This window comes from Adiantum capillus-veneris, chromosome 17 (assembly GCF_014529385.1).
Source record: "Adiantum capillus-veneris isolate H3 chromosome 17, ASM1452938v2, whole genome shotgun sequence".
Lineage (NCBI taxonomy): Eukaryota > Viridiplantae > Streptophyta > Polypodiopsida > Polypodiales > Pteridaceae > Adiantum > Adiantum capillus-veneris.
This window is the reverse complement of record NC_140947.1, coordinates 48,549,273-48,564,689: the sequence shown is the minus strand read 5'-3', so window position 1 is coordinate 48,564,689 and position 15,417 is coordinate 48,549,273. Positions and strand designations below refer to the sequence as shown.

At 42.3% G+C, this 15,417-nt stretch overlaps 1 protein-coding gene and 1 pseudogene across 1 annotated transcript; both read left to right on the top strand.

The window, feature by feature from the left end:
- The first annotated feature begins 11,623 nt into the window (after positions 1 to 11,623).
- On the top strand, positions 11,624 to 12,775 carry LOC147437210 (uncharacterized; annotated as a pseudogene).
- A 1,165-nt stretch (positions 12,776 to 13,940) lies between these two features.
- On the top strand, positions 13,941 to 14,369 carry LOC147437209 (uncharacterized). The gene has a single exon (XM_086485881.1). The coding sequence runs from the start codon at positions 13,941 to 13,943 to the stop codon at positions 14,367 to 14,369; it is 429 nt and encodes a 142-aa protein (XP_086342007.1).
- The last annotated feature ends 1,048 nt before the right edge of the window (positions 14,370 to 15,417 follow it).

Below are 15,417 nucleotides of genomic sequence, written 5' to 3'. Positions count from 1 at the left end.
TACACGGGGTTGTAGTTGAGAGGGGGGCCGACCTATAGAGGTGGCATGGTCGAGATCCAGGACAGGGAGAGGGCTTGAAGGGAAGGCTAGTGCAAGGGAGAACGAGGGGCTGCAACTCGCGGCCATCATGCAGTGAAGGAGAGGGCCGCCAATGAGGGCTTGAGGTGGCAGGCTTGTGCATGACGCAGGGGGGCATTTGTTGCATCAAACAAGGGGGAAGCTATATGGCATGAAGAGTGTCGTCTGCAAGGAGGAGGATAGAGTGGCCGTGAAGGGGGGCAGCCAGCTCGTGAGAGCGCAATAGAGGAGAAGGTGGAGGCGCTCAGGACAAAGCAAGGGAAAGATGGTGGTTTCCATTGGTCGACTTGTCAAGGCATAAGAAAAGTAGTTCGATTGTTAAGAAAGGAAAGGAGCACTAAAAGCACTCTGGAAGGCCGAGACATCTATTGTAACTACCCACGACAAGAGGAGCTTGTCAGAGCCAAGAAGCGAGAGGGCGTTTTCTGATGGAAAGCATTATTGTAAACTCTCTTAAGCAAAGCCCACTGCATCGACATTATGGTGATCTCTATAGTTATGGCGTTTGAGTGGATAATCTACATATCTCTTTTGCTCTCATGTCTTTAAGTGTCAAGTATCAAAATGGTTCTTGTGCAAATGAGGTTTTCCCAAGGATGTGGGTATTATGGTAGATCGGGTATATGTATTCTTTAGTGATCTGTTGTTAGCATAGGAATTTGTGTATGCTAGAGATTCGGAAAGGGGTTGTAGGTTGATTGATTTGGGAATGCAAATATTTGAGGGAGAGTCATCTCAAGGGTCAAAAAAAGTAAAGTCATGTTGATATGCTTGGTTATGGATTATATACAGTTAAGGGTTGGTTGGGAATGGGCTTGGACAATAGTCGTTGCAAGGTTGTGAGTCAAGGTGTGTGTTATATAGGGGATAGGGGTGCTGTCAAATCACTGGGCTATAGAGAGGCATTCACCAAGTGTGCTGGTGGTTTTCCCACTTCCCCCTTTCCAAGGTTGGTCATAAGACAATTAAAAGTTGCAGGAGCATTGGTAAGTCCAAAAGACATAACTGTAAATTCATAATGTCCAAAAAAAGTATTAAATCCTGTCTTTGGTATGTCCTCCTCCTTGATTCAGATTTGGTAATAACCTGACTTAAGATCAATCTTGGTGAAGATAGAAGCTCCATGTAATCGGCCAAGTAGTTTATCAATCCTTGGTATTGCATACTTATTCTTGACTCTTACCTGGTTCAATCCATGATAATCAATACAAGGTGTAGAGTACCATCCTTCTTCCAATTAAAGAGAACAAGGGTACTCTATGGAGAAACACTAGGTCGAATGAATCCTTGTTCAAGAAGTTGAGTTAATTGATCCTTGAGCTCCGCAGATTTAGCTACCGACATTTTGTAAGGTCTATAGGCAACTGGTTGAGCTTCTGTAGTAAGCTCTATTGCATGATCAACATCACACTTAGAAGGTAGAATCACCTGAACGCAAATGGATAACATAATTTGATGATGTATTTCCCGAAGAACTTTCACAGTTACCACCCCTCCTTAGGGTTAAGCTTTACTGCATAAATCCTTTCATTTTTCCTATGACTCTTCATAAGTTTGGTAAAGTTCACTAGTATGAGCTTAGGCTTTCCCCGTTTCCGAGTAACTGTAACCCTAGAGTTTTGGTCATTTTTGAAAGTCAATGAAGTGTCTTTACAATGTATGTGAGCATCGTTGGATTTAAGCTAATCCATTCCTAGAATTCCATCGTAGATTCCTACATTGGGTAAGACTCTGAAGTTTGCAGAAGTATTATGACCATCCAAAACAAAATCCAAGTTACCCACTGAATTAGAAGATTTAACCCTTCTACGCGTAGCTAATTCTACTGTAAGGTCTATATCAGGGTGTTCATGCAAAATGAGGTTCCTGATGCACTTAGGAGATATGAAAGAATGTATACTCCCTGAATCAATCAACGGGGTAAAATGGTTACCTTGATACTCCGTTGGGGTTTGAATGATTGAAAACTGTTCATTCCCTCCCTGATGTTCAATTGGAGCATGAACATACGCGTTTGACTGATTTTCTTCACCTCTAGCCCCTTGAGCTTTGTTAACTTGAGGTCTTTGATTTCCTCCTCCTCCTAGATGAGGTTGACGGTTAACATTTCCATTCTTATTATTGTTGACAAGCGGTCCATTCCAAACAAAAAGTGGATTGCTTGGTCCAAAATTTCCTTGGTTTGAGGTTGTCTCTCGTTTTGGTTAAAGTTTTTTTGATTGAATTTCTTCTAAATTGCGAAAGGTTTGGGTCTAATGTTTTTGAAATTCCGATTTGGATTGAAGTTTCTATGTTCATAATTGTCCATCAATTCTGTGAAGCTTGAATTGTTAAATGGAAAATCCTTGGATTGATGATCAGGATAAAGACAAGTGTAGCACAAATAATCATGTCTGGTTTTCATACGTAATAAGTTCTCTCTTCTTTGTTGTGGATTCCCAAAACTTTGTTCCTCCTTGGGACGAGGCCTTTTGATTTCGTGAACAGGAACAGGTTCTGGTTTCCTCTTTGTGGTAGTAGATAACTCTATTTCAATGGGTTTGCCTCCATCAAGGACGTCTGCAAAATTGGGAAGACGAAGACTCTGGAGTCTAGTCTTCATAGGATTATGTAACCCTGATACAAATCGAGCTACCTTGATTTCTTGATTCATCCCTCTTGGAGCATACTTGACAAGGGTTAAGAAATGTTGATAGTATGATTCCAGATCTCTGGTTCCTTGAGTAGAATCAAGAAACTCATTCATACAATCTAAATGATAAAGTTTGTTCTGCTAGTTCTTCTTGCACTAGGTTTTAAGATAATCCCAAGTTGCAGCATTAGGATCAATATTGTTTTTTGTGCAATGTTATCTCCACCAACACTTGGCTGTTTTCTCCAATTTGAGTTAGCGATGATAGCCTTGTTTATTGCTGACAAATGAGCAAAATCAAAGTAGTCATCCATGCGCTTAATCCAATCTTCAAGAACTTTGCCTACACCTTTGCCTTCCCCAGCTAAAATTTCCAGATTGAGACTTGCGAAGCATAGCATCGATGTCTTTATTGATGATGGCGTGTTGAGGAACAATTGGTGCATTTACATTAGCAACATCCACATTTCCTCTAGGAGACATGGTAACTTATTGCACCATATCAACCAAGGTCACACTTAGTAAAATATTATGTTAACTGAGTCAATGTCAATTAACAAAATATGCTAAAGGTCTAGGACATACAGATGCACATGAAAGATCAACATGAAGAAGCAGTAAAGTTTGGAGTTACACAATTTTCACATTTTTCCAAAATGGTCACGTATTGTAAATTCCCGATGTATTTCAAGCCATTGTAATATTTCTAATGTGTTATGGGCTCAATGGGAGTTCCAAGCTATAAATAATATGTCAACTAGTGTTCCTAGGTTGCATATTTAGTAGGTGGTGGAGCCCTAAAGGCCTTGGGCGCCCGGACAATGCATATTTTTACCCTAGGTATATAAGGCAATGTGTACAAGAAATTAGGGTTCTCAAGCTCATTTGTTGAGAGCACTCTTTGGTGAGAGCTCTTGAGGTGTGTGGCTATGGAGTCCTTGAGCTTCTCCTTGCTCATGTGACTTGGTTAACACTAATCAATGCTTAATTCTCTTTCATTATGCCTCTCTCATGCTTATTGTGATTGCTAATGATGCTTTGATTAGCTAGATCGTAGCTAACTAGTGGTTAATTCCTCTCTAATCTTGTGTGATTTCTCTTTTTTTCTTGTGTCTGCATGTAGGTTTGATTGGATTGTAGTGCTAGATAGATCTATGTGTGTGTGCTTGTGATTGGTGTATTGCATGACAGGATTAGTGTTGTGTGCGTCTTGCAATTGTTAGTGCGTGTGATTGGGTTGATTAGAGGTGAACAAAAGTGGATGTGGAGATTGCCAATTGTTGTGGCTTAGCTCCTCCATAAGCCAAGAAGCTCATCTCATACAGTCACCATTTGTGTAACCATGATTAGCTCACTAATCATGTGAGAGTTTCCATTTCCTAGCTGGGTAGCTAATTTTGTTGGTCATTGGAGATATGCAATGATGGAACTCCCAACATATCCTAATCCGCTTGAAGTCCTTAAATAGTTGAAGATAAGATGAGAGAGAAATAGGAGAAAGAATAACGAATAAATTAATCCGATTCCTATATCACAAGACTTTGGGTGTTCAAAAATTTTACAAGTATCTCAAAAGCTTCTAATAAATCCTAATGGCTCTAACATAATGCACACGGTAATATCCATTGTGACATCCTTCAACCAATGGAGTATAGTTGTCCCATTCCTTGAGTATATTGGATGGGTGATCCCAATAATCCTTTTTTATCTTTGGTTGGACATTTCTCCGTTGGTGTGTGAGTCATACCATTCTTGAGTAAGGGATTTGTTTGTTACAGGTACCCCCATTTCAATGTGAACAATCGCCTTCTTGTACCCAAAGTAGTCATCAAAGTAAGCAATTTCTATTGGAAACACATCCGGTGTGTCCCATCCAACTAAGTTGTGTATATTTGCACAATCAGCAAGGAACTGGGGTCTATTGTAGGCATTGTAAAAAAAATTTACATGGCGAGGATTATTAATTAGTGACTTTCCAAATAAGACAAAGAACTACTTCCAAGGTACCGGGCTAAAGGAATGTCAATCATTGTTTTTACATTGACGGCCCCATATATTTAACATAACAATGTTGAAGTATATGGTAGCCATTACTAAAGGAAGTATTTTTTTGGCCATCCATGTTTCCTTTGTCGGTCTCAGGGTAAGTTCAAAAGCATTTATGTACAATATTTGATTAGTAATAAAAATCTCCTTTCCCAACTTGGAGTGTATCCACTCAATACTCTCAACAGGCAAGGGTTTATGCTCAGGTGGTCTAAACTCGGGATTCCCTGCAGCATAATGATACCAAGATTGGAATGTATTAGGTACAATAAAATCCGTAGACATCAACCTTTCTTCTCTTTCCCAGTATGCGTGGTAGTGAGAAGCCTTTGCACTTCCACTCCAGTTTGGAAATGCTCCTCCACCATAAGGCGGGAGAGTATGCCCGCCCTTATCCCTTGAGTTAAGATGTCAGTCATCTACACACACACACCCCATCACTCAAGTTAGTTAGAATGATAAACCAAGATTCAAACTCAAATATTATATCCTCAAAACAATATGTGCTATATCAAAATCAATTTTTTATAACCACAGAAGACCAAAAAGATACATAGTGTTCCTAGGGAGATACATAAACACGAAAGGGTCCTATGAACCAATTCTTGGTTCCTACAACCGAGGTCCTACCCCTATATTTTTTCACATCTCAAGTGTCAAAGTTTAGTACTTCAACTTGTGCATTGAAATTCACGTCTTCCTTTTCGTACCATTCCTCTCCTCGTAATACATCTGTGGGTGCTAATCCATCAAAGAAGTTTACATGAGCATGACGTTCATTTACATCACCTCTATAGAAATATCTATGCGAGTTCACTGCCATTGGTTGTGCTTCGACAAAGTCGTTAATGCACCTTGGTTTCTCGTAGTCATCAAAGGCAACAATAACATTGTGAGGGTTGTATTTGAGAATAGGTCCATAGACTCTATTGAACCAAGCTACCATTTGACTTCTTTGATACTCTGATTATGACCTTCTCACAGAAGCCATATCTTTGGTTTAGCATGAGGGCCTTCTTACTAAGTATGAGTTCATGACTCGGTATGCCCAAAGGAGAACATAAGTTAAGGTAAAGAACATATCCTTGCACTTTAACATCGCCTTCTTGAATCTTTTTCTTTACCCAAAGATGTGGGTTGGCCATAAACCTATCAGACACTTGTGTTCGATGTTCAGGCTGAGCTTTAACATATAACTCCCATGCTATGTAAGTGTTGGATGTAAGGTAATCTCTAGTCCCCTTTGAAACTCAAACCACTTCAATTCCCCAATGGAGACTGAATCCAACCCCATAATTGAAAAAGGACCTTTGTGAAAAATCACTTGGGAGTTCATTTAGACAATTAAGAAGATCCATCTAAAAACAAGACAAGGAGAGAGAAAACCAAAACTGAGTCTATGCTTCTTCTATTCATCAAAAATTTGATCTTTATGATTTCATTACAATATTATGAGTGTCTCGGAGCTAACTCTCTAAATATTATTTTAACTCTCATGACAGGGTATTTCCTCAGACCTCCCACACGACAACGTGGTCTGTAGTTATCTTCTAGCTTTTCTTTTCCTATGACAGCTGCAAGAACTTCAAACTTCTTAGCAACTTCGGCAATCCTTAACATTTGGGAGCGCATCACCAAGTAGTAAAACATGTCTTTGAGGCCTAACCATATTCTGAGTTGAAGTAGCGTGAGGTTGGCAAACCAATCTCTTGGATTGTCGTCAATATAGATGAAGAATTGATGAAAGGGTTCTTGGTGATGGGTAAGGTAACTATGGTTAACACTCTTCCAATAAGTTGTGCTTCCTGGCATGCCAAAGACTTTCGTCCTGATTTCTAAGTAAAAGAGTTCCCGTTCATCCCTTGTTGACAACCATGTTGCCATATTGTTGAACACTATGGTCAAAATTTCCCGTTCATCCCTTGTTGAAAACCATGTCGCCATATTGTTGAACACTATGGTCAAAATTTCATTCCCCTGGCTAAAGCATTCAGACGTCACTTTGGGAGCCATTTGTTCCTACAAAATAAACATTCAAAGAAATTACAATGTCGTTGTTGAATACTTCAACCACTTCACCATAACTCAAACCAAACACTTCCACTTAAGAAGACAAGTCAAACAAGTACCACCAACCAACGTCACTTATAAATGCATCATGAATACAATATCCTTTCTCAAATAGCATACATGAATGTGTGCACGATGCATAACTAACCCAACCAGTATGAGGCTTTAGGCTATCCCCATAACCTTAAGCATAGGCTTTGATACCAGGTGAGAGATACCCCTCCCCGGGGGTCTATGCACAAAATATACAATTTACACCTTTATACAATTTTCAATATACATCAGAGTTGCAATAGCGTTTGTATAGGAGAGGATTTCTCAACACCCGACCAAGCATGGAGTTTAAGCCATGATCTGGACTGCATCCAAAGGTACCCGACCAAGCATGGATTTTAAGCCATGATCCGGACTGCAGACGGTGATGGCGGTAGCGTGGAAGATGACATTGGACGGGAGGCTACATGACGCAAGGAAGAGATAAAAAGAAACAAAAAACATAGCCTTGCCCAGTGTGAGCTCATCAAGCTCAAGACCTCTTGATTTGGACCTGGTCGATCTGCACCCTCCCTAGCTAAGCAGGCCTGACGTGGCTCGGCTCATCGACTTGTTTGTTCTTGCAAGTAGCCTCTCCCATGCCCGACAAAGTCGACTTTTTTCGGATCTCGACTTTGTCCTCTTCATCTCCATAGAACCGCCGTGCCCTTGGATGGGGGGGCGCGCACGAGAGAGAGAGAGAGAGAGAGAGAGAGAGAGAGAGAGAGAGAGAGAGAGAGAGAGAGAGGAGAGAGAGAGAGAGAGAGAGAGAGAGAGAGCATCCATGCAAAGAATCGTCATCCATGCAAAAACTCGTACCCTTCTCCTTCCCCCCTCCATAGCTCTCCTCTCCTGAGCTTTGATACCAGTGAAAGGCCATAGGGAAGATAGACATGCCAATAACCACCTAGCCATACCTATATATAGGGCCTTGGCCCTCTGGCTCATAGCTATATATAGCCTCTGTATTGCAATATGTGTACCCGTCGGCCCTTGGCTAGGGCCATGCCCTCCTATAGTCCTACCCTTGGCATGACATCATTTCTTGGAGGAGGATTAGAGCATTGAAGAATAGGGAGGGACTCATAAAGAGGAGCCTTTCTTCTAGTAAGCTAGAGGCATAAATACCTCTAGCTTTGGGGGAGGGCTATATGATGCATGCTATTTACGACCCTCCCTCGAAACGCCTTCTGGTATAATGAGTAGCTAGAAACGAATCCAAACCAAGGAGGCTCCAACATGGGTAGAATCGCACTTATTGGCACCTTAGGATCAAGTGGGACACTATTAGAAAGTGCCATGGGCAAGACACCTCATAAAGACCATCTTGGTAGCACCGTCGAAAGAGAGACTAGCTATGGATTATCTAGGACAATGGCAAAGAATGCTACCAAATGTCATCATATGAGCCAAGGTCTATTTTTTCCTACTATGCAAACACCTATGCAAACAGTTCAAGCATCCGATCGTCAACATCTCCATGATGTGTGGCACTATGCAAGTTGTTAGTTCGGGCATTATGATTCATATTGCTAGGTTATGGTGACAAATGGTGAGTAGGTAAAGCATTGATGAAAAATGTAATATACTCAAGACGGGGAATCTTTGAATGGTCTTTTGATGATAAAAGGGTAGAGTCTGGATGCACAATACTTGCATCTTGACATCGTATGCAAGGAGATGAGCTTAGCTGCACAAGATGCTCGACAGGGTTTTCCGGCCCAGAGATCACCTCAAGTGCAACGTAAGAAGCTCGGCAAGCATGGGGGAAGGTTGTAAACCATTTAAAAGGTGCCATTGTGCCCAAATTGTCAACGTTAAGTCAAGGTTATGAATGGGAGATAACTACTGTGGAAGGAGGATGGGCATAGATGGCCTCCTCAGGTCTCGAATTCTTGTAATCAATGGTATTTCTAATGGTGTTGATGTGGATGATTGGAATCCAAGCCGACCACCATGTAATCATGGTAATGTACCATGTAAGCTCAATAGGTGGGAGTTTTTAATGCAACCATTTGAGGAAAATTAACAAAGATACATTAACAAAAGGGGTTTTATATTCTATGTTGGAAAAAAATCCTAAAATAAGGGGTCATTATATTCATTCAAACATGTTATAAAAAGGGTTTTTTTGCTAATACCCTCTGAATCCACATTCTATAGGGAGATCTCAATAGTGCACCCCACGAGCCTCCCTCTCAATTGACAGGATTTCCTTGACTGGTTCCCTCCCACTTCTAAGGTGATGCCCTTGGAACACTAGCTCCTAGAGGGCCCCCCATGCCATGCTGCTACAATTGATGGGAGGGCTTCATGATGGTTTGAAATGGAGCATGATGCCCCCCCCCCCCCCCCCCCCCCCCCCCCCCCCCCAAACTACACATTTATAATAAGTTTGAGTTTACCTACCCCCTTGAATTGATTGAGCCTTGGATAAAAGAATTTAAATAATTCTCTATTAGATAGATTGTCTTATTTTATTTGAACTTAAGCACATACTATCTCCCTGCTACCAATCGAGCCAATTCCTTCCCACCACCCCAAATGGATAGCTAGGGTACCACTGAATCATGCATACACCCATTTGGATATTCACACAAGTATACACGTGGAAATAGGAGCAGTAATATACATATTAATGGGATTGGTCCCCTTTCCTAGTCTCATAGGAGTAACTAGATGTTGAGGACCTTACGAAACTCTTGCCACCCACCTCAATCCTCTCCCCCATCTTCTCTTTCTCTCTCTCTATATATATAGCTTGTCTGACAAGCTAGAATCTTGATCATGGAATGTAATATCTCTCTCTCTCTCTCTCTCTCTCTCTCTCTCTCAGAAGAGGTGAGCATCTCCCTTGGGAGCAACACACTCACTTATAGTGGAAGAAGGTGAAGCAATCTTAGGTACTTGCACTAGTTTGTTAGAGAAATGGATGTTGTGAGGAGGCCTTGACATAGCTATCCATCAGGTAACCAATAGGTGCAATGGTAAGCATTCTAGCACTCAAGGGCTCACGAATCAACAATTGTACTAAGGAAAGGAGACCATTATGGCTGCATATTAGAAGAGGCAGGTGGTCAAGCAGGCTAGCTCTAGCATTTACATTTTTCTTTAGCAGACATTCCATAGGGAGAGGGGCCCCAATGCTAAAAGGTTTATACTGTAATCCCACCTACAAATTTTGAATATATAAAAATTGAAGGTGAGGAAACCTACATAATTTTAAGAAATAAAGTGTAATTTAGTGTAAAAACCTTCAAAATTAGACAATCTACATGTGAATTTTCTCATTTGTATCTTTGCCAAGTTTTGGGGGGGGGAAAATGCACTGGCGAGGGTACATAAATTTAGTACAAAAATGAATTTTCCCCGATCAACACTATTTTAGAAACTCAAGACGAGGAAAAGTAGTAGGATACGATATAAAAGGCGAGTGAATTGAGAGGAAATCGTCGCGAAGGACAGAGAATACACAGAAACGCTATGGGGCACGGTCATCACCACCATCACCATCATGACGAGGAGTACCCAGCGCAGAGTGGCTATGGCACGATGCCAATCATGGCGCGGCCTCCTCCAGGTACGTCCTGTTCTGAGCCTTCTTCGTTGTTGTTTGGTGGATCGAGCTCAAGAACTGTTGTTTTGCAGGATATCTTGCCCCTGCTCCTCCCATCGCGGCTGCTCCTCCGGCCCCGCACTACTACCCCCCGCCCCACGACAAGCCCACCAGTTCTACCTTCTTGGAAGGATGGTTCGTGCTCCTCCTCCTACAAACGCACAATCTTTTTCTTTTTATTTTCTCTTTAAAAATTGACAATTTCAAGTAATATAAGAAGTGCACTACCGCACCGACAGCGGCACTGTGCTGTGTGTGTGTGTGTGTGTGAGAGAGAGAGAGAGAGAGAGAGAGAGAGAGTCTCCTCCTATCACAAAGCTTAGGAGAGATATGAGAAAGCAAAAAATTGGCCTATAGGGCCTTAGGCTAGATTCAGATTGCACGACGGCACAGGGCAAACGTTTCAACACAGCCAATCGATGGACGTCGTGTCAGCTTAGCCGTTCACAGTGGGCGACGGCAGTGATCGCCTTTGGTTGCCAGCGCACGGAAGGTCCAGCTTCCTTCTCTTTCGACCCCACCCACACCCACCCCACCCCCCCCCCCCCCCCCCCCCCCCGCCCCGCGCCCATGAAGCTTCCACCCTCCACATAGGAAAGAGAGCCCCTGTCAACGTTCACCAAAAGCTTTTCTGTTCTCAAAATAGTCACTCCCCTCACCCCTTCCCTAAAAAAAATAAAAACGTTCAAAAGTGTGCAACGTTCACAAAACAAACCCCCCCCCCCCCCCCCCCCCCCCCCCACTTCTATAAAATGGCAAATTTTAAAGCCTTTCAAGCTTTGTCACATCAACACAGAGTTCAAGGAGGGATCATGTTCTTTCACATTTGAAGTGCATGCACACAATAAGCTTCTTCTTTTTATTTGAGGGCCTCTTCAAGCAAGCTTCTTCCTTTTATTTTTGGGCCTCCTCAAGCAAGCTCAAGGCCATGCTCATTTACATTTGAGGGTTTATTTTTGATGCTCTATGATGTACTAACTGTTTTTAAATGGCGTTCTTATAGGGTTGAAGCGTTAAGAGGGCGACGACGGTGCAAATCAATTCATCAAGGTCGCTATGAGTTCTACGATTTGCACTTTCATGCATTGATTTCAAGTTTGTGTGTATGTCTTTAACATTGTTTTTTTTTTTTTTGCGTTGTAGGTACCATGGATTCCAACCCAAATCAATTTTTCGACTCCCAACGGGAAGACGACGATCTTATTCTCTCCCAACCTCCATTTTCTCAATCCACTTTCTACCCATTTTCCCACCCTTCTTTCCATATGCCACCTCATGGCTACCAAGCCATGATGAATTCTCCCTCCATCTCTCCTAATTCTCCCTTTATGTTGAGACCCCCAAATTATGGATCTCAAATTCCACCACCTCATCCCTCTCCTACTCTAAATGCTCATAATCCACATTCTCCTATGGCTACACATCCTTCTCATCCCTCACCCCCTTTGAGTGTCACTAGTCCTAACTCCAATATGGATGCCGCCCCCGATCATGTAGCGTCCACTCCATCACCCAACCCTACCCATAATGCCATGCGAGCTTCTCAACCCAAGGCAAGCCGTGCCAAACCCACGAAGAGGAAAAAAGCCACCAATGAAGAGGTTGTGTTACAAAATCAAACCGCAACAAAGAAGCCCAAAGCTTCGAAGAAGAAGAGCACCATCGACTTGGGAGACGATGACGACGGCGACAACAAGAAAAACAAGTGGAAAGATTGGTGGGTGGACCAACTCATTCATATCCGGGGGGGCATGAATGAGGAGTTCAATAATCCCGGGAAGCAAGGGATCAATTTATGGGCGAAGGTGGCTACTAAACTAGCCGCCACTTACCCTAACTTTGATAAAGATAGTGAAAGTTGCCGCAAAAAGTGGCAAGCAGTATTGCAACAATACCGTCAGGACAAAGCCCATAACTCAATTTCTGGTAATGATAGGAGGCATATATGCAAATGGTTCGACTTAGTGGATGAATACTACCACGCCAGAGCCACTGTTACTTCTGTTAGCCATGCTTCTTCATCCACAATGGAGGATGTTAACCCAACAAATGGTGACACCTTAGAAGAAAACCCCTCTCCAAATCAAGAGAAGACCCAACCCACTCTGTCCTCTACTCGTAAAGTCTCTCCAAAGTACGAGGAGTCCTTGGCCGAGATGGCCGGTACAGGGAAACTTCTCTTGGAGCATCTCAAGGAGACCGCTAGCTAGAATATTGCCTTGGAGAAGGAGAGGCTCAATATACTAGCTGCAATGCGCATGACTATGAGTGATTTTTTGAAGGAGTCTAGGGGGGGGTGACAACTAGTTTTTTGACAGCTTCTATGTTTTTTCACTGTTTGGTTGTAATTTGTCAAAGCTTTCATATTTTATTTTTGTGCTTCCGAAGTGTATGAAAATGTCTCCAGCTTTCAAAGTATGATAAAAATCTTGTAAATTAAAGTGGACCATGTGCTAAAGGAATTGCATCGTTTCAACGTGTTTGCAGGATTCAATGGCCATATCCAAGGAAATGGCTCTCTATTGTGCATGGTTGTGTTCTTTAGCCATTTATGAATTGCTAAAGGAACCCAAATTTCGCAATGCTGAGTCCATGGTGTAAACTTGGTTGCATGTTTGCGAGTGCATGGCACGGTCTGTAAGCCTCAAGAAGATCGCCAACCGAAGGAGTGGTCATGAAAGACGGTGTGCGTGGGCATACCCACGTCCACAAGGCTTTGTTAGATGCTATCTCCTAAGTGCTTACAATGCTAGCATGTTCAAGAGGCGTCTGAGGGTCAGCAAAGAAACCTTCAATTACCTTTGTGGAAAGCTTGCACCCTTCATGCAGAAGAAATCCACAAACTTTCGCAAGGCTGTGCCAATAGAAGATAGAGTAGCAATCGCTCTTACCAGACTTGCTACTGGAGATGGTCTCTTGGGCCTTGATGACACTTATGGATGTGCCAAGAGTACATCTTGTGGAATTGTACTTGATTTTTGCAAGGAAATTGTGAAATCTGGCCTTAGGGATTTGTACATCAGATGGCCCACAAGCTCTTGACTTGCGACATTGGCGCGCGAGTTTGAGGCTGCAAGAGGAATCCCCTTTGTTGTTGGTGCGATAGATGGTTCCCACATTCCCATCATTGCACCAAGGGACAACCATGTCGACTACTTCAATCGAAAAGGTTTCCACTCTATTTTGCTGCAACTAACCGTATCTGCTAATTGTTCAATATGGAATTATGATGTTGGATGGGCCGGATCAGTGCATGACTCCTTGAATTTCACTAGAAGTGAGCTAGGTCAAAGATGTGCAAAAGGTGAGCTAGGCAACTATTGTCTAGTTGGTGATTGTGCTTATCCGGCACAACCATATATGCTAGTTCCTTTCAAAGGGTGCAAAGAAGGGTTGTCACGCCTCAAGTACTACTGGAATTTCATTCAATCTAGTACAAGGATGCCAGTTGAAAGAGCGTTTGGAATGTTGAAGACAAGGTTTAGAATTTTGTTAAAAAGATGTGACATGAATCTACGCTATGTGCCAGATCTTGTAGCAGCTTGTCTTGTGCTTCACAACCTTTGTATCCACCATGGAGAATCTTTTGATATGGAGTGGGTGCGGGAGGCAGAAGCAGAATTGGCGGGTCACATTGGGCGTGCAATAGAGGATCGAAGAGCAGGTGCTACTTCCATGATGGAGCTTATGGCAACACGGGAAGTCGGAGTAGAGGAGGCTATGGAGCGTGCTCAAGGGAGCGACGAAGAAGGTTCCAATGACCTTGGAGTAGGCTCCGAGAGGCGGGACAGTATTGCAAAGGCAATGTACAAAGAGCAGGCACGGAAGAATGTCCAAGAATTTTTTGGAAATGAGGCTTTAGAGGAATTAGATTCATCATCATCTTCAAGTTAGAGCTTTTGCAACATATACGTTCAATTTAATAAATTTTATGCTATGGTTTGGATTATGCTTTATTGTTGCAAATGTCAAATGCTTCTTCATTTCACTATGTGTTCCGTCGCCGCCCAATGTTCACACAAGCCGGCGGAAGAAAATCTAGTGACTTTTCCTTCCACCCTCTATGTGAACAAATGGGTGGCGAAAGTGTGCATTATCTAACTCTACCACCCGAAAAAGAAACTTTTGGAGCCTCTCTTCCGCCTCCTCAATGTGAACCCAGCCTTATTTTTATTTTTTCTCTTTTGAAGCTCAATTTCTCTCTCTCTCTCTCTCTCTCTCTCTCTCTCTCTCTCTCTCCCCTCAAAAAATTTCCCCCAAATTCTGACATACTTTATTTTTTTGTTGTTGTAGCATGGCAGCCCTCGGTTGTTGTTTGTGCATGGACGTATGCTTGTGAGATTCGGAAGACTTAGGCTACATAGACAGACACACATCGGGGGATATAATGCAGACTGTTCATGCAATAATTATTTTTCCTTCCTTGCATAAGGAACGCTTTACCACTCCAGTGTTTTTATTTCTTAAATCTCATATTTGTCAAAATGCTCTCTCTCTCTCTCTCTCTCTCTCTCTCTCTCCCCCCCCCCCCCACAAAAAAAAAAAAAGTATCCCGGGTTAAGGTGTTAACTCAAAGTATACATATATCCTTGTTATAATTTGACCTGAATTGTCCAGGTAAAATCGGGGCTTTATTTTGTAAATCATATTAAAAGTGCAAGGGTTTCAAAGTCTATAAAACATAAAGTATATTACAAAGTTGAAAATCATAAACTAAACTACTAAGTTAAAGTGGATAACCAAGTATCTTGGAACATAGCAACTTGCCTAGTAGCTCCGAAACGAAGGCATGACACTAGCCCAAGAACTGGCACTTCCTGAAATCGCAAACCAAGGCGTACCCTCATGGTCTCGCCAGATTGGTTTCGTCCCCTAAACAAACAGTGGGGTAAGAAATGTTCGAAATCAAGATGGAGGTCAATTGTGAAGAATATATGGTACC